This window comes from Bubalus bubalis, chromosome 9 (genome assembly GCF_019923935.1).
Source record: "Bubalus bubalis isolate 160015118507 breed Murrah chromosome 9, NDDB_SH_1, whole genome shotgun sequence".
Lineage (NCBI taxonomy): Eukaryota > Metazoa > Chordata > Mammalia > Artiodactyla > Bovidae > Bubalus > Bubalus bubalis.
This window is the reverse complement of record NC_059165.1, coordinates 94,534,450-94,552,575: the sequence shown is the minus strand read 5'-3', so window position 1 is coordinate 94,552,575 and position 18,126 is coordinate 94,534,450. Positions and strand designations below refer to the sequence as shown.

Here is an 18,126-nt window from a genome sequence, read left to right as displayed (position 1 = left end):
CTAGCAACTGGACTGGGGTGCCTGGGGACAAGGGCTGACCAAGTGGACAGACCCAAGGTGGGAAGCCTGGGGTGAGGAGATGTCTCAGGTGATCAGCAGGCTCACTGGTCCAGAGCCAGCAGGACAGGGCAGGCACCCCTCCCAGTGCTGACCACGCGTCTCTGGTCCCCAGACAGTGCTGTGACCCGACCCTGCTCACAGCTGAGGAGCCTGACCGCCATGGCGAGCCCCACTCTGAGCCCCGACTCCTCATCTCAGGAGGCCCTGTCAGCCCCCACCTGCTCCCCCACCTCTGACTCTGAGAACCTCAGCCCCGATGAGCTGGAGCTGCTGGCCAAGCTTGAAGAGCAGAACCGGTGAGTTGGTCCCTGGGGGACCAGGTGGGGCCCCAGGGTATAGCCTGGGCCCCAAACGGAAGCTCCTGGGTGCCCCCTGCACTCAGAGCCCTAGGCCAAGTAACACTCCCACTGAGGCTAGCATTTGCCATCACCTCCCAACAGACGTTCTCCCATTCAGATGAGAAGATCATGGGATCAGGGCCCAGTGAGCCCTGCCTGCACTTTCAGGCCTTTATTGAAGGAAAGAGTAAAGCTTCTGACTCTGGAACTGGCCCTTCCCAACCTTCTTCTCTGGCTCAGCCCCTGTTTTAAAGTGTGGGTTTTATTATTATGCCAGGAAGTCAAGGCCAGCAGATCAGGAGATGACCCCAGGAAGTCTGGGGACTTCCCTGGTCAGCATTTAGAATGCTGAGCTTGGGTTCAATCCCTGGTTGGGGAACTAAGATCCTGCATGCCACGAGGTGAGGCCAAAAAAAAAAAGACAGTTTGTTACTCACAGATTCCAAGAGGAGGGGCACAGCGCACCATAAACCCTGCAGGGCCACCTGGGGAAGCACCAGGACCAGTCAGGAGGCAGAGGGAGTGAGAAAAATGTGGGTGAGAGCCTTTATTGTGGTTTCTGCCAGGAGTGGTGAGGCAGTGTAATCAGGGCTAGGACTGGCTAGTCTGAGTAACTTCAGCAAGCTGAGGCACAGGGTCTGGGCCTATTAGTCTAGTATCCGGCCCTGGGTAATTAGGGCAGAGGACAGTGGCCCTGAGTGCTAGCACCTAACAGAGGTGGTTGGTTTGTGGACTCTGGATTGGTTGGTTTGCATATGATAGGTGCACTGACAAGTGAGTCTGTAACCATTTCTGCCGATCTGCTAGGCCTGGGAGGGGCTGTCCTTCCAGGGTCAGGGAGGCCCCAGATGTCAGAGCATCAGAAACAGCTGGTTAATGCAGCCTCTTGTGAGCCATGGGCCCCCAGCCAGCCACTCACCCTCTCTGTACCTCATCTATAAACACATCTTAACAAAGCCAGCCCCTCGGGACTAAATAAGCTGATCCCCAAGCTTCTCAGCCCAGGGCACAAAGTGGGACACATGCATGGCAGCCTCTCCAGGGACCCAGGATCAAAACCAGGGCTCAGAGAGGTTAGGGCACCAGCCAAGGTCACACAGCAAGTGCCATGCAGGAAGAACAACTAAGACCCAATCTGGGACCCCAGGGAGGAGGGGCTGGGCTCTCTGGGGTCCAAGGGCTGGGGCTGGAAGTACCTGCAGCCACCCCCCACCCCCTGCCTGCCCACCTAGGCTGCTGGAGGCCGACTCCAAGTCCATGCGCTCCATGAATGGCTCCCGGCGGAACAGTGGCTCCTCGCTGGTGTCCAGCTCCTCAGCCTCCTCCAACCTGAGCCACCTGGAGGAGGACACGTGGATTCTGTGGGGCCGGATCGCCAACGAGTGGGAGGAGTGGCGACGCCGGAAGGAGAAGCTGCTGAAGGTGGGGGGACTGTGGGGCCAGGGCAGGCTGGTCAGTGGCTGGGGGCGGGCAAGGTCCAGGGCTGGAGGTGTGCCTGGCGGAGGGAGGGGAGGAGGGAGAGTGGACGGGGCTGGCCTCCCAGACACCCCCACCTGCTTCCCACCCGTGTGCTCCGTGACAGGCTGGAGCACTGTGGCACTCTGTGCCATGAGGTGGCTTAGCCAAGCTCTCTGGGCCTCTGGGGAGGCGTGGACAGGCCCCATCTCCGAGGCCCAGCTGGACGGCCCTGGGGAGGCCACTCTGGGACTGGATCCAGCCCGGTCTTCCGCTCCCCCTCTGACCGGTCTCCAGGAGCTGATCCGCAAGGGCATCCCACACCACTTCCGGGCCATCGTCTGGCAGCTCCTGTGCAGTGCCACAGACATGCCGGTTAAGAACCAGTACTCAGAGCTGCTCAAGATGTCGTCCCCCTGCGAGAAGCTCATCCGCAGGGACATCGCCCGCACCTACCCAGAGCACGAGTTCTTCAAGGGCCAGGACAGCCTAGGCCAGGAGGTCCTCTTCAATGTCATGAAGGTGAGCCCTGGCCCTGGAGAGATGCCCCGTGGTTGCCGGCCCGGTGGGACCCCGCCCTGACTCCCGTGCGTTCCTGTGCAGGCCTACTCGCTGGTGGACCGGGAGGTGGGCTACTGCCAGGGCAGTGCCTTCATCGTGGGCCTGCTGCTCATGCAGGTAGGTGGCCTGGGCCAGCCCAGCCCGCTCTGTCGGTCCCCTGGAGGTGGACAGAAGCAAGTGTTCCCTCCATCAGTGTAGGCCTGGAGTCAGAGCTTCCCCCTGCCCGCCTGTGACCTCCGACAGTCTCCCGACCAAGCACAGAAGGCTGGCAGCTGGTCCTGACCACTATCCCATCCTGCTCGGTCACCTGCCAGGGTCAGATGAGGAACCCAGGCGGGAGACTTGGTTCGGCCAGTGCAGTGTTTATGGGGCTGGGGGTTTCCTGTGGAGGCTCTGGCAGGCTCAGGAGGGGAGAATGGTGGGGACTGGACGAGAGGCTGCCTCCACCGTGGGCTCTGGGGTTCAAGTCCCAGCTCCACCGTTTCTTGCCAGGCGGCCTTGGGCTCGTGACTTCAGCCTCTAGACGCTTCCCATCAGTGAAACGGGGACGATATTGACCGGAGGTTTGCCATGGGGGTCCAGGCAGCCCGGCACCATCTGTGTTCAGTCAAAGTAAACAGCAGAAACAAGCAAAGTCAGGAGAAGAGCAGTGGGCACCCCCTCCCATGCCAACCCCACTCACAGACACCCCCTGCCCCCAGATGCCTGAGGAGGAGGCCTTCTGTGTGTTCGTGCGGCTGATGCAGGAGTACCGCCTACGAGAGCTCTTCAAGCCCAGCATGGCCGAGCTGGGGCTCTGCATCTACCAATTTGAATACATGCTACAGGTGAGCAGGCCCAGGTGTTCATGCCTACCCACTCCGCTCCCCCATACCCTGCCAGCCCACACTCACGGGTGCTGACCTTGGCCCTCCCAGGGAGTCTCTTCGACTGAAAATTCTAGGCCTGAGAACCCACCCAGACATACCAGGGCAGAAAGGGGTCCTACTCCCCAGGGGGCCGTGGAGCACTGCCTGAAGGATGCTTCAGGGGCCAGTCCTTACAGTGGGGGCTTCTCAGAACTTAGGGTTCCCAGAGTCATTCAGGCCAGGATGGAGGGGTTGGCCTGCCTCAGACACACCCCCACACCATCCCTTTCTATCTGCTCCCCAGTGTGGTGGAAGGGGGAAAGTGTTGTCTGCCTGCCTTTGCTGATTACTAGAGAGCTGCAGCCGCCTATTTATAAATAGTAGCCCCCGCAGGGCCCGCTCCTGGCTGGCAGACAGCACCGGCGTATACACACACACGCACTCCGGCCTGCTCCGGAAGCCAGTTGCAGGTGGGGCTATGTGGCTCAGCACCAGTGGGCAGGATGCCTCTGGTTGTGAAAGCCCGCTCCTCAGGCCTGGAGGACCAGGAGGTGCTGTCGGTCAAGGGGACCGGAAATGCCAGCCAGCAAGTGGCCCAGGGCCACAGAGAAAGAGCCGAGAGCTCCCGTGGCAAAGTAGCTGGCCACCACCAGAGAGTCCCTGAGTCCAGAGGAGGCCCAGGGCAGGCCAGGGGACAGCCAAGGGTCCGTTCTTCCTATGAAGGACCAGCAGGGCCTCCTAACATCTCCAGCCTCAGTTTCCCCAGTTTCTGTCACTTTCCAGCTGTCTAAAGTTCAGGCCAGTCAAACATCCCTTAAGCATGTCTGGGCACAAAATGCAGAGCATTGTTGGGGGTGGTGGTGAGGCTCCCTGGGCAGCTAGGCCGCCTGCTGTCCCTGCCTGGGTCCCCCCTCATGCTGCTCAGAGCTCTGGGGTGCTTCTGCCCCACCCAGGGACAGTGTGGCGGGGGGGCTGCCCAGGGCAAGTCAGGGAAGGCTCCCTGAAGATGCAGGCACTTCCGGGTAGAGGGAACCTGAGGGTGTGGACTGCTGTGCCCAGCGCCCTCCTCATGGTGTCTGGCCTCCTCCCTGACCCCAGGAGCAGCTCCCGGACCTGAACACCCACTTCCGCTCCCAGAGCTTCCACACGTCCATGTATGCCTCGTCCTGGTTCCTCACACTCTTCCTCACCACCTTCCCACTGCCCATTGCCACCCGTGTCTTTGACATCTTCATGTACGAGGTAAGGACCCCTCCTTCTCCTGGGCACTCTGGATGGAGTGACTCAGGTCCCCACTGGAAATGATCCCAGGGCTCAGGGAGGGCTCAGAGACCCCTGGGAGAGCAGAACCGGAGATGCACTGCCCCCACTGCCTTTGCAGGGCCTGGAGATCATCTTCCGGGTGGGCCTCGCCCTGCTGCAGGTGAACCAGACGGAGCTGATGCAGCTGGACATGGAGGGGATGTCCCAGGTGTGCAGGGGTCCAGGGTAGTGGGTTTGCCCCCAGCAGGGGCACCTGGGCAAGTGAACCCTTCCTGAAAGATGGGAAGACCGTGGACTTCCTGAGTGCCCTGATCCTTTCCCATCATCTCTGCCCCCTAAGATCTCCCTGAAGGGCCTGGGCTGAGGGCGGGTGGGGGGTGCCTGAGGAGCCCCCAGCTCTGCCAGACTTGGGCCAGGGCCAGTAGCCTGGCAGCAGGGAGAGAAGAATGCCAAGCCCGGAAGTCCACCCCCCTTCACCTGCCCCCAGCTCCAGGTCCCCTAGAGCCTAATGTGACAAATAGCAATACTAGCCACACCTGGAGGCCTTGGGTGTGGTTTCAGCCCCAGCAACCAGGTCAGGCGAGGGCCCAGGAGGGAGTGAGGGTCTGGGGCTGACCCTCCCCTTGCCTGCCCCGGCCAGCTGCCCTGCCTGCGGAGAGAGGCCAGCCTGCTTCTCACTGCCATGTCCCCATCATGCAGGCCCCTGCCCCCTCCCAGCGTTCTCCAGCTGGTGGTTTGGGGAAGAATGCACAAAGGCCACAGTTGTGTTCACGAACACGGGCACCCATTGTCCGCAGCTGCCAGAGGGGGCCAGCTGGGCTGTGGAGCAGAGCCAGCCCAGTCCCAAGCCGCAGAAAGCTATGTCCACCGGCAGCGTGCACTTAAACTCTGCGTGGAGGCCCCAGGGGCCATGGGCGAGCAGGCAGGCCCCCAAGGGCTCCTTCTTTCAGCTTCGTCCCTGCCACCCTGATCCTTCAACCTCTTCCATCTCTTTTCACTGCCCTGGGTCAGCGGCATGGCTCCCCCTGCCCCCGCCATGAAGGCCCCTCTTCTCAGACCCCACCCCGGCCTTCCCCCCTCAGGAGCTCCCGAAGCCTGCTTCTCCTGCAGACAGAAGTCCTGGCCACAGGCAGCTCCTTCTCACAATTCCTGCTTCTCATACTTGCTCGCTCGATCCACATACACTGATGGAGCGCCCACAGAGGGCCAGGCCATGCAAGGCCCCAGGCCAACGGGCTCTGGCTGACACTTCTGGCATGCCCAGGCCCCTCCTCCAGGGAAGCAGGGCCTCCCACGGGCTTGGGTGGCCCCAGGTGGTCAGGGCCCACATGTCAGTGACCACCCATGTCCCCACAGTACTTCCAGAGAGTGATCCCCCATCAGTTCGACAGCTGTCCAGATAAGCTGATCCTCAAGGCTTACCAGGTCAAGTACAACCCCAAGAAGATGAAGAGGTCAGTAGTGGGCATCCGGGGTGCAGGCAGTAGGGGGGTCCCTGAGGGTGGGACAGTGAGCACATCGGCCCTCCCCTCTCTCTGCAGGCTGGAGAAGGAGTATGCGGCCATGAAGAGCAAGGAGATGGAGGAGCAGATTGAGATCAAGGTGAGTTCAGGTGGAGATGGGCCAGGCTGGGGCAGGATGCCCCGGAAGCCCCCTGATGAGGGTGGCCCCACCCAGCATGGGCCACACACCAGGGTGTCCCATGGCCTCGAGGGGTGACCCCTTGGCCCAGCTGCCCTTTCACTCACCACCTGGCCGCACAGAGTGAGAGCCACCCCCACCCCCTGAACTGGGGACATGGTTTAACAGGTGGACAGTTCCCTGTGCACCGAGATTCAACTCCCAGCCCTCTCCCTTCCCTGAGGTCAGGAAGAAAGTTCCAACCCTCTCATCACAGGATCTGGTCACCTGGCTACCAGCCCCATGCTTAGGTGACCTGGGGGATTTCCAAAAGTCACCTCATTAACATGATAAGTGACACCTTGATTCCTTTCTAAGAAAATTCCCAGGGTTTTAGGAGTGCTGTGCCAGGACCAGAGATGAAGACCAAATATATATTCCTGGTAGGTCACAATATCAGAGGGGCTTTCCTGGGCATGCAGAGCCTCTATACACAGACTCCCTTCCATCTCCTTTCCTCTGCTTTCGACCCTCCAAGTGTGATCTTGGTTATCTCTCCACAGGGATCTAGCAGGCACCTACTATGTGCCAGAATCATGGCAGAGACTGAGGGCCCCCAGTCCAGTAGGGGTGGGGGTCAGACACAAATGCAAACCCCAACACAGCCTGGCTCTGTCTTCTTCAGGGACAGATTCCCACAGTGCCTGGGCCTGGCGTCCCACAGACCAGAGTTCAAATCTCAGCTCTACTACAAACCAGCTGGGTGACCTGCCAGGAACATGAACGCACCTCTCTGAGCCTCAATGTCCCCTTCTGCAAAATGGGATGACGCTTGCTCTACTGTTCAAATTATTATTATGAACCAGCACCATCATCCCAACTTCCTCTCAAAAGACAGAGACAGAGCCTAGATTATAATCCAGGTTACCTGCTGCCCATATCTGAGTGGGGAAAGAGGACCCTATTGTCCTGGCCCTGTTGGTAGGTTTTCTGAGAAACAATTCTGTGTCCTAAACTTTTAAGCATCTCCCTTTCTCAGGAATGGCAGCATTACTGATGCACCAGTCCAAACATGTACATGTGTCTTGCTCATGCAGACAAGGGCGTGCTCTCACCTGGTGGCCAGGAGGGCTCAGCAGTAGGGAGGGATGCAGCAGACCCTCAGACCACATGTCCAGCCTGGAAATGTCCCACAAGACAAGCCTGAGCACCCCCAAGGGCAGGGCAGGACAGATGCCTTCTCCCTTGTCCCTGCCCTGTGCTCTTTCACCTTTTGCCTGTTTTAAAGCAAACCTGAGATTTGTTTTCATCAAGTACAGTGAGGTGACAAACACAGACAACCTCCTTTAGAAGGACAGTTTGTTACTCACAGTTCCCAGAGGGGCACACCTCTGCTGTGTGTGCAGGGCCACATGGGGAAGCATCAGGGCAGGGCAGGAGAAAAGCCTGGGCCAGAGCCCTTGCTGGGATTTCCATGGGAAGGTTTGGGTCAGGGTTCAAGAGGGTGTGTAGGCAGGTTCAAGAGAGTCAAGATTGGCTGGTTTGAATAATTTCCAGGTCTCTGGGCTATAGGAGTGGTCACCAACTGTCCTGGGACAATTGAGGGCATGGGAAATAATGGTTTGGTGTGTGAGAGGTAAGGGAGGTAGGCAGGGGTGTGACCGCTTAGTGTGTAGAAGGCAGACCAGCAGGCATGCTGTCTACTGTCCCTAGGAATTAACTAGTCCTAGGAGCAGCAGTATCTCTGGGATTAGCAAGGCGGCAGGATATCAAAGTATCAAAAATACAGAACAAAAAACTTTTCAGTACTGTGATTAGTATGTAGGCCCCCACAGTCCTTGTTCACACCCTATCAGGTTTTTTCCTGGGAGGAAGAGGAGCGAGGTGAGGTGTGGTCAGCACACTCAGCTCCTCCAAGGATGGCTGAGCTTGGCCATCCATGCATTGAGGCCAGAAAGTAGACAGAACCCAGGGGTCAGGGGTCAGGACTCTGGTTCTGGATTCCTGTGACGGACAGAGACCCAGGCCTGCAACAGCTCTGACTCCGGCAAGCCAGGAGCCTCCGGCAAGACCCTGCCTGCCTCCAACTCAGTTTCTCTTGACATGAGTCAGCGCCCATCAATCAAGTCTGTGATCCTCTCTGACATAGCTGCTTCCAGGGTGTGTTCTGCATGTTTCCATCACCTTCTTCTCTCTGGAAGAATGTCCTGTGTGATACACAGGGAAGCAGGACTCTCGCTGACCCACTGATGGAAACGATTTCTATACCCACTGCTTAAAGGACCCGGGGGTAGAAACTAGGGGTGAGGTGGATATCAACCTCCCCCGCTTCCCAGAAGGCTGCGGGGAAACCTACAACCACAAGTACCCCACCAAAACCACCAGCACAGCATGGAAGGCGGAAGGAAGACTGCCTCGAAAATTAGAGGGGGTGGGGGCGACGGTGACAACTGTCGGGCGCAGCTGGTTCTCAAAGGGACTCAGAAATGTAGTCATCAACAGCACGCACGTTCGCAAGACCCCTTTCCTTTCCTGGGCCTAGACTCCAAGTCTGTCCTCTAAGCCTTGGGGCTCAAATCCAAGCCGTGAGGGGTGGGGACTGTCTGCCAGCAGCTTCCCCCAGAACACAGAAGGCTCTGCCCTTGACAGGCCCAAGGCGACTCCAGAGGAGGACACGGGTGTTGCTGCTCCCTCCATACCCCCTCACACAGTGCATATCCACCCAAGCCATCACATTGGTTTTCCTGAACCAAGATTTGTTTGTTTTTTTTTAAATACCTAGTGGGCCATTCCAAATGAGAATTGGCCTTGACAGTTTTATGGAATCACTAACTTGGACCATTAAATGCTGGTGCCCTCCTGCCTGAAGATGGCCTGGCTCCAAGGGGACAGACTTCTGGGTGCACAGGAGCAGGACATGGGGCTCTGACGCACTCTTCCCTCTTCCCCCCACTACAGAGGCTTCGGACGGAGAACCGGCTCCTGAAGCAGCGAATCGAGACCCTGGAGAAGGTGAGGGGTGCGGCCGCCAGCCTGCAGCACCAAACCCTCCCAGTCCTGAGCAGGACCTAGCAGCCAGAGGGCCGGCCAGCCAGCCTCCCGCCCCAGGCGCAACCCCACCCTAAACTCCCACCATAAATCCCACAGGCCCCACCATGTGTTTACCTGAGACTTCCACTGCTGTGTAAATTGGGGACCAAGGGGAAGCTTTGCCTGAAGGGGGACTGAGTTATAACCCCATTAACTGCAAACACAGAAATCCATTTGGGTCTGGCGCCCTGCGGGCTGCCTGGGTGTGGGCTGCTCTGACAAAAGAAAGGAGAAGAGGGCGGCTGTGCACCATGGAGGGGGTGCCATAGCCTTGACCCTTGCCCCCAACCTGTTTTTAAATATGAGAGTAGAGACGGGGGCTCTCAACTTCCAGCTCCCTGCTCAGTCTCACTTGACCCACTACTGACCGCAGGTGGAATTTGTCCTTGGCCCAAAGCCTTGAGTCTTGTTCTGCCTCCAAATTAAAACTGCACTCAGGGGGCCCAGGGCTCCCCCGCCAACCCTCCTCAGGTGAGGCCCCAGCCCCACAGCTCCCATGGGTGACCCTGCCCCCACCCCCTACTCACACACAGACTCCTCCCCAGGATGGAGCTTGCTCTGGCTTTGGTCTTCCTCCCGGCCCTCTCCTGCTGGTTCTCTGGTTCTCCAGTCTCACTCCTCTCTCCCGCTTCTAGAGATAGCCCACCGCGTTAGTGACATGTGGTTCTTGTCTGTCTCCCCTCTCCTGTCCCCGCGCCTTCTGCTCTGCCTCCTCCCCCTGTCGCTCGGAACCCCTCCGCCGGGTAGGAGAGCGCTGCTCTGGCTGATAGGTTAATACAGGTACTGTAGCTTTTCCTCTCCCTCTCCCACTTCTTCCCAGTGCCCACACATGACCACCAGACGCCTCTGCCCTGGCCGCTGCCATCCCTCGGGGGAGGAGGGGGGAGGGGGCAGACCTGGCGCTGTGCATGGGGGCGGCTGGGGACCGCTTCTCCAGGAGACAGAGGCTTCCCTCTGGGGGAGGGGGCATGCGTGTGAAGGCCTGGTGCCTGTGGGCGCGTGTGAGTGTGCACGCAATGCACAGATTTCCTCTCTCCAGAGGACACTGGTAGGGATAAGGGTGGGGACCCTGAGGCTACATTAGCAACAGGCCCTGGTTGGTGTGTGCACAGCTGAGCCACCCCAACACACACACACACACACACACACACACACACACTCCCCTACCCCTTATGGCCCCTCACGCTCTTCTCTGCTCCAACCTGCAAGGCCTGTCCTCTTCTCTCACTCGCCTGCTTCTGCTGCTGCCTCATCCTGAATGGCTTTCTCTGGAAGCTCCTGCCTCACCGTGGCTCTGAGCCTGGAATGGGGGGCCTAAATTGGGGGTTGAGGGGATGAGGCTGGGGAGTCTTAGTCTTGGGCAGGTGGAAGTCTGGGGGTCCAGGACTGAAGATTTGGGGAGAGATGTACCCCCCCAATCTGGCCCCCAGGAGCCCGTCTTGAGCCTCCTGGCCCTCAGCTGTCCCCAGATCCCTGTCATCCCCAGCAGAGCCTGGCCTCTGCTGTGCTGTCCACCCTAAGTGGACAAGGACTTATTTCTCCTTACCTGGGACAGAGGCTGCAAGCCAGAGCCTGGGTCCCGGGTGGGTCTGTTCCTCCAGGTTCCTCCTGGTTCCTGTTCCTGCCTGCCTCCCCAACATCCCCAGGCCCTAGGGGGCACCCCATCCCAGGCTCTTGAGTGTGGGAGGTCCTCCTCCTCCCACCCCGCCTCCACCCTCTCTGGGCCTCCCCACCGGCAGGCCCCAGGCAGAGCTGGGGGTGTGAGCAGAGAGTCACGGCACCTCATCCTCGCTGTCCTCAGGGGCAGGTGACGCGCGCACAGGAGGCAGAGGAGAACTACGTCATCAAGCGGGAACTGGCTGTGGTGCGGCAGCAGTGTAGCTCGGCAGCCGAAGACCTGCAGAAGGCGCAGAGCACCATCCGGCAGCTGCAGGAGCAGCAGGTACCAGGCCGGTGGGCGGGGCCCAGGGCCAGGCCACGCCCTATGCCTGGCTGCCTGCAGAGCTCTGGGGCACCTGGCCCCAATCAGCCCTGGCCCTCCTGTTCCTTCCTTGGGGACAGGGGACCCAGAGTCTCTTCCAGCCCCACACCCGGGGCAATCCTGTGGTTTCTCTTTCCCACCCCGCAGTGGGGCATCCGGCCTACCATATTACCACACTGAGGGCAAGACAGTCAGCCTCCACCCATCCCCCAACTGTCCCTGCAGGGACCCCGCCCTCCACTGATAGAGCTGTGATTCCTTGGGGGAGCCTTGATGTCTCCCCAGGGTCTGAAGGGCTGTTGGGTTGTTATCAAACCAAACCTAGGTCCATTCATCTGACATGCAGCAAAACCAGCTACCAACACAGCTTGTGGTGAAGGAAACCACAGCATCTTCTGCAAACAAGGAGAAAGGGCAGCTCATGCTCAAAAGAACCCAGAAAGTCCCCGATGCCTTTTCGGCAGGGGATTTTTTAGTATTTTCATTTATTTATCTGGCTGAATCAGGTCTTGGTAGTGGCACTTGGGACCTTCCGTCTTCACTGCAGCACATGGGATCTCTAGTTGCAGCATGTGAACTCTTAGTTGTGGAATGTGGGATCTGGGTCCCCAACCAACAATCAAACCCAAGCCCCCTGCATTGGGAATGTGGAGTCTTAGCCACTGGACCCCCAGGGAAGCCCCTAGGCAGGGTCTTTTTTTAAGACAGTGCCAGAGGAGAGGGTCCTAGGACACAGGGTCAGCTCTTGGACCTTCTTCTGATTGGTTGGTGGTGAGGAAACAGGGTGATGTTTAGCGAACCTCAGTCGTCATCAACCCTCTTGCTACAACCAGTCTGGGGTCTGGTGCTGGTGGTCAGTGTGTAGTCACCATGCTCCACCTGGCTGGGGCTCTTAATTTCTGCAGAAGAACTCAAAGACCCATGTCAAGTAGTTATCTCTACTCCTTCAGGAGGGCCTAGGCATCCTGGGACTCTATGATCCTCATCATTTACTGCCTGAGGCTGCTTTCTGGAACTCAGCAGAGGTCTTGGAGACTACAGCCTTTTTCTATAAACAAGAAATAGGGACACGGAAGGGCTTTTGTACCCAGGAGGGCCCATGGGATCCTGCTTGGTTTCAGCCCCCCATTTTCTTTGAAACTCAAGGGAGGCACAGGAAAGGCAATAAAGTTTTGGGGGATAGAGAGGTTAATCATACACTCGGGAGGGTAGCTCAGTTTCAGGGCTTCCTCAGGGGGTGGGTAAGCAGCCATGCATGGTAGGAGCTGGGATGAGGGAGGGTAACCCCCTCCAGTGCCCAACACCTTGCCCTCAGAAGAGGGTCTGGTCTGTGCCCGCCACCCTGAGCTAATGGGTTGGGGATGAGGTGGGGGCAGCCCAAGTCTGCTTTGGAGTCATGAACTCAGGTGGGTGGTGGAGAGCCCATGAGCTGAAGCATGGCAGAGTCCACTTCTCCCAGAGAGGGCTTCCAGAACTCTCCCCCAGCCACACCCAGCAGCTGCCTTCCTGATGTGGTAACACACTGGCAGCTGTGGCCTCCAAACTCAGCAGGTATGACTGAGCACAGGCCCTGAGGGGCAGGGAAGGGCGCTGTCGGCTCCCCATACCCCAGGGCTGGACCAGCAGGGCCTGGCAGTGAGGTGAGGGTCCCTGATGTGGAGAAACCACAGGGTGCTTGAGAAACGGTGAAGAGAAGGAATGGTTATTGGCTGAGGAGAATCCCTCCCCTACGTGTTGACCCTCTGTTCCTGGGGACAGAGGGGCAGAACTTCACTATTGCTGACCCGCATCCACCTCCGGCTCAAGTTCAAGTGCTGTAGCCCCACCTGGCTTTGAAGCAGCCAGACCAGTGGGGAAGCTGAGGCTGGGCTAACCCTACCCATGGCACAATGCCCTCCATCAGGCCAGTTGGAGAGACATTCACCTGCCCCCTCGGGGCTCCCGCCCTTAGGCCTGCTGCAGAGCTGGGTGAGGCAGGGAGGTCACTGCAAGGCAGAGGGAGGCAGGGAGGGAGTGTGGGAGATGCCGGTGGGGCCCCTGGAAGAGATGCAGCCGGGCAGAGCTGCCATGGGGCCCAGAGCCCATCTGGGCCGAGAGAGAGCCACCCACACCCCTGGACTTCAGAGACCCCCAGTGGTCAAGGGTAGCAAGCAGACCTGGGCAGTTAGGCAGGAGGGCCCCATAAATAAGACCTGGTCAGTGGGGAAGCAGGGGGTGGGGCCGCTGAGGAGCAGGGTGGCTGGGGCAACTTGCCAGAGAACTGCCCTGCCAGGCCACCCAGGCAGCAAGATGCAGGCTGTGCTCCAACCCCAGGGGCTTCCTCCCTCACTGTCGAGGTCTTCTGTATGGGGCCCACCCATCACCCCTGGGACTCCCAGATACCTTTGAGAAGCCCCTGGACACTGACCAAGAAAGTGGTCTCAGCCAACTCTTTCCCCATCTGCCCCTCACAACCCCCACGGTGTGGTCAGGCCACAGACCACACAGCAGGAAGCAGCACCCAGAGAACTCGTTCTGCATACTCACCCCAATGATCCTGTGAACCAATCATTGGTGTACCTCAGGGGGCCTCCTGAGGCCATGTGTGGTGTCCCCAGGACCCCAAGACAAAGCATCAGGGCCCCCATGGTGTTCTGCCCTTCCGGGGGATATGGGCTTTCTCCTTGCCCTCCTCTCCACCCACAACCTAAGCCCCCACTCCTGGCCCAGGGGGTGGAAGAGGTGGGACCAGGCCTGGGCCCTTACCTTGCTGGCAGGAAAGCTGCCCACCTCTGGCCACAGCCTGTCGCCCAGCACAGCCTTCTGCCTGCCCCCAGGATAACCCACGCCTCACCGAGGACTTTGTGGCCCACCTGGAGACGGAGCTGGAGCAGTCACGGCTTCGGGAGACCGAGACCCTGGGGGCCCTTCGGGAGATGCAGGACAAGGTTCTGGACATGGAGAAGGTGCGACTGTGTGGCCGCTGGGGGCACCCTGGAGATGGGGCAGTAAGGGCGCCCCTGGGAGGTGACAACTGGGCCCTCGCCAAGGATAAGGGGGGCAGCCCCAGGGACCTGAGGGCCAGGCCCTGGAGTCAGAGCCCTTCCCCTGCCTCCTCCCCCATAGTCTCCACAGCAAGGTATGTACCACTCAAGCCCCGGAGGCGCACACACACACACACACACGCAGCAGCATGACTCCGTGAGAGCCACGCCTGCCCTCATATGCCAGACACCAGGCCAGCAGCACAGTGGCTGTCATGGGCCACCTGGACAGCCCATCCTGCCTGTGTATGTCCCCCTCAGGCCCTGAGCTCCAGGGGGAAGGGAAGGCGCAGGCCCATCAAGGCTGCTCCCCTCCACAGCCCCACCACCCAGGGGGCCGCCTTCTCCCACCTGCAGCCCTGCAGGGAGCGCCAGGCCTCTTGGTACCTTCCCAGTTCCTTCCACCCTGGCTATTGTCTCAATTCCCTTGAGCCGCCAGAAGGGAAATGCCCTGGCCACCAGAGGGCAGTACTCACCCACTAGCAGAAGCCACGCCTCCCCCAGCTTCAAGCTGCAGTTTGGGGTGTCCTCCTAGGTGGGGTGTCTCTGCCACAGCCTTGCATGGGGCCATCGGCATCACAGTCCCTAACAGACCCACCACCCAGACTGGGCTTTCCTCTCTCCTCTCTACATCAGAGGGAAATGTGGGCCCAAAAGTTCCACCACCCTACCCCCAACTCCCAGACAAGAGGCAGCGAGAACCTCCTGCAGCGAGTTGGCTTTTGGTCCAAGAGGCTGGAGCACAAATCTCTCATCACTGAGCCCTTGGGAGGCCAGGATAGGGCCTAGGCCGGCCCTCTGTCCCCAGGGACAGTGCCGAAACCTGCCATCTGCTCAGCTTCTGCTGGGCCAGGTCTGGGCTGGGAGGGCGAGGATCTCAGATGCCCAGGTGAGGAGCACCTGGCCTCACTGCCCTCCTAGTGTTATCAACACTCACGTGTGGTGTGGGGGTTGCCCTGGACCAGCCCCCTGAGAGAGCAAGTGCTGTTAATACAGCCGGCTTTACAGACCAGGATTTCCAGCAGGGGCTGCGAGGGTGGGGTCTCCTCCCCTGGGGCCTCCTCCTCATTCCCCTGGGCATCTGGGCGTCCAGGGTGCACCCTCTCCCAGCCCGGCTGCCAATGGTGAAGCCCAGAGGAGAGGGGGCCGGGGAGTGAGGCCTGCGGGCAGCTCTGAGCGCTCCTCTCCCCGCAGAGGAACAGCTCGCTGCCCGACGAGAACAACGTGGCTCGGCTTCAGGAGGAGCTGAAGGCGCTCAAGGTTCGGGAGGGTGAGGCGGTGGCCTCGGCACGGGAGCTGAAGCTGCAGCTGCAGGAGCTCTCGGACACCTGGCAGGTGAGGGCGGGCCTCGTTCCAGGGGGTCGAAGCGGCCTTGGGCCCCGGGCGCAGGCCGACCGCCGACCTCTCCCCGCAGGCCCACCTGTCTCGCGGTGGCCGCTGGAAGGAGTCCCCGCGGAAGCTGGTCCTGGGCGAGCTGCAGGACGAGCTGATGAGCGTGCGGCTGCGCGAGGCCCAGGCGCTGGCGGAGGGTCGAGAGCTGCGGCAGCGCGTGGTGGAGCTCGAGACTCAGGTGGGCCGAGGCCGGCCCAGGGAGGGAATCCAGCGCCCGGGGTCGAGCCCTCGGCAAGGCCTTGACCCCCGCCCATCCGCCCCCAGGACCACATCCACCGCAACCTGCTGAACCGTGTGGAGGCTGAGCGCGCGGCGCTGCAAGAGAAGCTGCAGTACCTGGCGGCACAGAACAAGGGGCTGCAGACGCAGCTCAGCGAGAGCCGCCGCAAGCAGGCTGAGGCCGAGTGCAAGGTGCCCGAACCCCCACTCCCCCCATCCCCTAAGCCCTGCCGCGCCCCTTGACCCCTTTTCCCCCACCCCCGCCCCCAGAGCAAGGAGGAGGTGATGGCCGTGCGCCTGCGGGAGGCGGACAGCATGGCGGCGGTGGCCGAGATGCGGCAGCGCATTGCGGAGCTGGAGATCCAGGTGAGCGGTGAGGCCAGGGCGGGGCGCGCCGCGGACTGGCTCGGGGACCGGACCCCGTGCTGACTGGCACGGCCCGCCCTCAGAGAGAGGAGGGCCGCATCCAGGGCCAGCTGAACCACTCGGATTCGTCGCAGTACATCCGCGAGCTCAAGGACCAGATCGAGGAGCTGAAGGCCGAGGTGAGCGCGGGGGGGAGGGGCGTGAGAGCCCTGGTGGCCGCGACCAGTGATGGGCCGGGCGTCGGCGTTTCGGGGAGCGGGAGAGGAGGGGGGCCCGGCGGCCGGACTCCATCCATGGGGACATCGATGCATGCCTCCAGCGCGTGGGTCCCACCTCACCCCAACCCCCCGCCCCAGGTGCGGCTGCTGAAGGGCCCGCCGCCCTTTGAGGACCCGCTGGCCTTCGACGGGCTGGGCCTGGCGCGGCACCTGGACGAGGACTCGCTACCGTCGTCCGACGAGGAGCTGCTGGGCGTGGGCGTGGGCGTGGGCGCCGCGCTGCAGGACGCGCTCTACCCGCTGTCCCCGCGCGACGCGCGCTTCTTCCGCCGGCTGGAGCGGCCGGCCAAGGACAGTGAGGGCAGCTCCGACAGCGACGCCGACGAGCTGGCCGCGCCCTACAGCCAGGGCCTGGACAACTGAGGCCGTGCCACGCGTGCTCGGAGCCAGGGCGAGGGGGTAGGGGGGTGGGCCGCCGCCAGCCCGCTCCTGCGTCGGCGCCAGCTCTTCACAGACTCCACGCCCTCGGCAGTTTCACCCACCCAGAGGGCCAGGCCCAGCGCACAACCGGGCACAGAGGGCAGGGCCGGAGGCTGGGGATCCTCACAGTGCCCTGGCAGGCCCACCCTCCCCAGCAGTGTTTACCCATCTTGGTCCGTTCCCTTCTCGGCCCATTTACCTGGAAGGTCTGCCCCTCTTAACAGCCAGGGCCAGGACGACCCAAGGGTCCCAGGACTGCACCAACGGAAGCTGCCCCTCCTAGCCGGCCTCCTCCTGGGACAAGAGTGGCCCTGCCGGGAAGGGCCCAGGCTCTGGGGCAGGCCTGAGGAGGAAGGTGCCCCTGTAGGCCAGACTTTACCACCCATGAAGGCCCTGGGGACCCTTGGCCTCTGGAGACAGATGGCCAGGCAGGGCTTCCCTGCCTGGTTGCAGGCATTCTGCAACAGAAACCAAAGTCCCCCCTACTGAGTGCAGGGCTGCCAGGGTGTGAGTGGCCAACTGGAACCAGCCAGGGCCTGGGCAGTATCTGTCCCTACTTTCTAGGGGCCAGAGCAGCTGTAAGGAAGTGGAGAGACCTCCCCTTCCCCAGCACCCCACCTCTTCCTCTGTGGCAGTCCCATCACCCCAGCTTGGCCAGTGACGGGGGGAGAGGGGCTCCCCATGCAGGCTAGCCTCCTCTCCAGGGGGTCCCCAGCCTCCAAGTCCCTTCCTCCTCTGTATCCCTAGCCCCACCCTCCAGCCCCAGGGGAGGAGGCCTCCTGGCTGAGTGCCCCCCCTACCTGCTCACAGTGGTCCCGTGGTCTCTGCTGAGTCAGAGCCAAGAACGGTGCCAAAGTCCAACGATGCCCCCAGACCCGACCCCCCGGGACCTCATGACCCCCGGGCTGACCTTCTCGGTGCTCCTGGAGCCTAGAACAGCATCACAAACAGTCCCCCTGGCACTTCCTGGGGTGGGGATCCATGCTCAGTCCCCCCTTCCCGGTCGCCCACTCAGTGTTACAAAGCCTGGGGACCAGGGTGGGCATCCCAGGGGCTCACCGCACATGCCCACCACCATTTTGCACACTGCCTGTTCACACTCCACATGTCGCCCAGGCGGGAAAGATGGAAAATAAAGTGTATTTACACAGTCACGACAAGGGGCGCAGAGCGGGGCAGGCCTGGGGGTCCCTGGCCCCTTGTGAAGCAGCG

General features: G+C 61.0%; 1 protein-coding gene across 3 annotated transcripts in view; it reads left to right on the top strand.

Annotated features, from left to right (window-relative positions):
• The window catches only part of EVI5L (ecotropic viral integration site 5 like), a 32,356-nt gene extending 14,288 nt beyond the window's left edge, over positions 1-18,068 (top strand). For 2 of the 3 annotated variants that reach the window (XM_025293394.3, XM_025293395.3), the window contains 19 exons: positions 173-356; positions 1,631-1,820; positions 2,151-2,375; positions 2,457-2,531; positions 3,116-3,241; positions 4,361-4,504; positions 4,644-4,733; positions 5,882-5,979; positions 6,067-6,127; positions 9,104-9,157; positions 9,983-10,015; positions 11,037-11,177; positions 14,033-14,161; positions 15,434-15,574; positions 15,654-15,809; positions 15,896-16,042; positions 16,121-16,216; positions 16,300-16,395; positions 16,573-18,068. In XM_025293394.3, the coding sequence (XP_025149179.3) occupies positions 220-356; positions 1,631-1,820; positions 2,151-2,375; positions 2,457-2,531; positions 3,116-3,241; positions 4,361-4,504; positions 4,644-4,733; positions 5,882-5,979; positions 6,067-6,127; positions 9,104-9,157; positions 9,983-10,015; positions 11,037-11,177; positions 14,033-14,161; positions 15,434-15,574; positions 15,654-15,809; positions 15,896-16,042; positions 16,121-16,216; positions 16,300-16,395; positions 16,573-16,857 (2,424 nt within the window). In that variant the 5' untranslated portion in view covers positions 173-219 and the 3' untranslated portion in view covers positions 16,858-18,068. The remainder of the gene's footprint in view (positions 1-172; positions 357-1,630; positions 1,821-2,150; positions 2,376-2,456; positions 2,532-3,115; positions 3,242-4,360; positions 4,505-4,643; positions 4,734-5,881; positions 5,980-6,066; positions 6,128-9,103; positions 9,158-9,982; positions 10,016-11,036; positions 11,178-14,032; positions 14,162-15,433; positions 15,575-15,653; positions 15,810-15,895; positions 16,043-16,120; positions 16,217-16,299; positions 16,396-16,572) is intronic. The other variant, XM_045166701.1, reaches the window with a different exon arrangement.
• Positions 18,069-18,126: the final 58 nt, after the last annotated feature.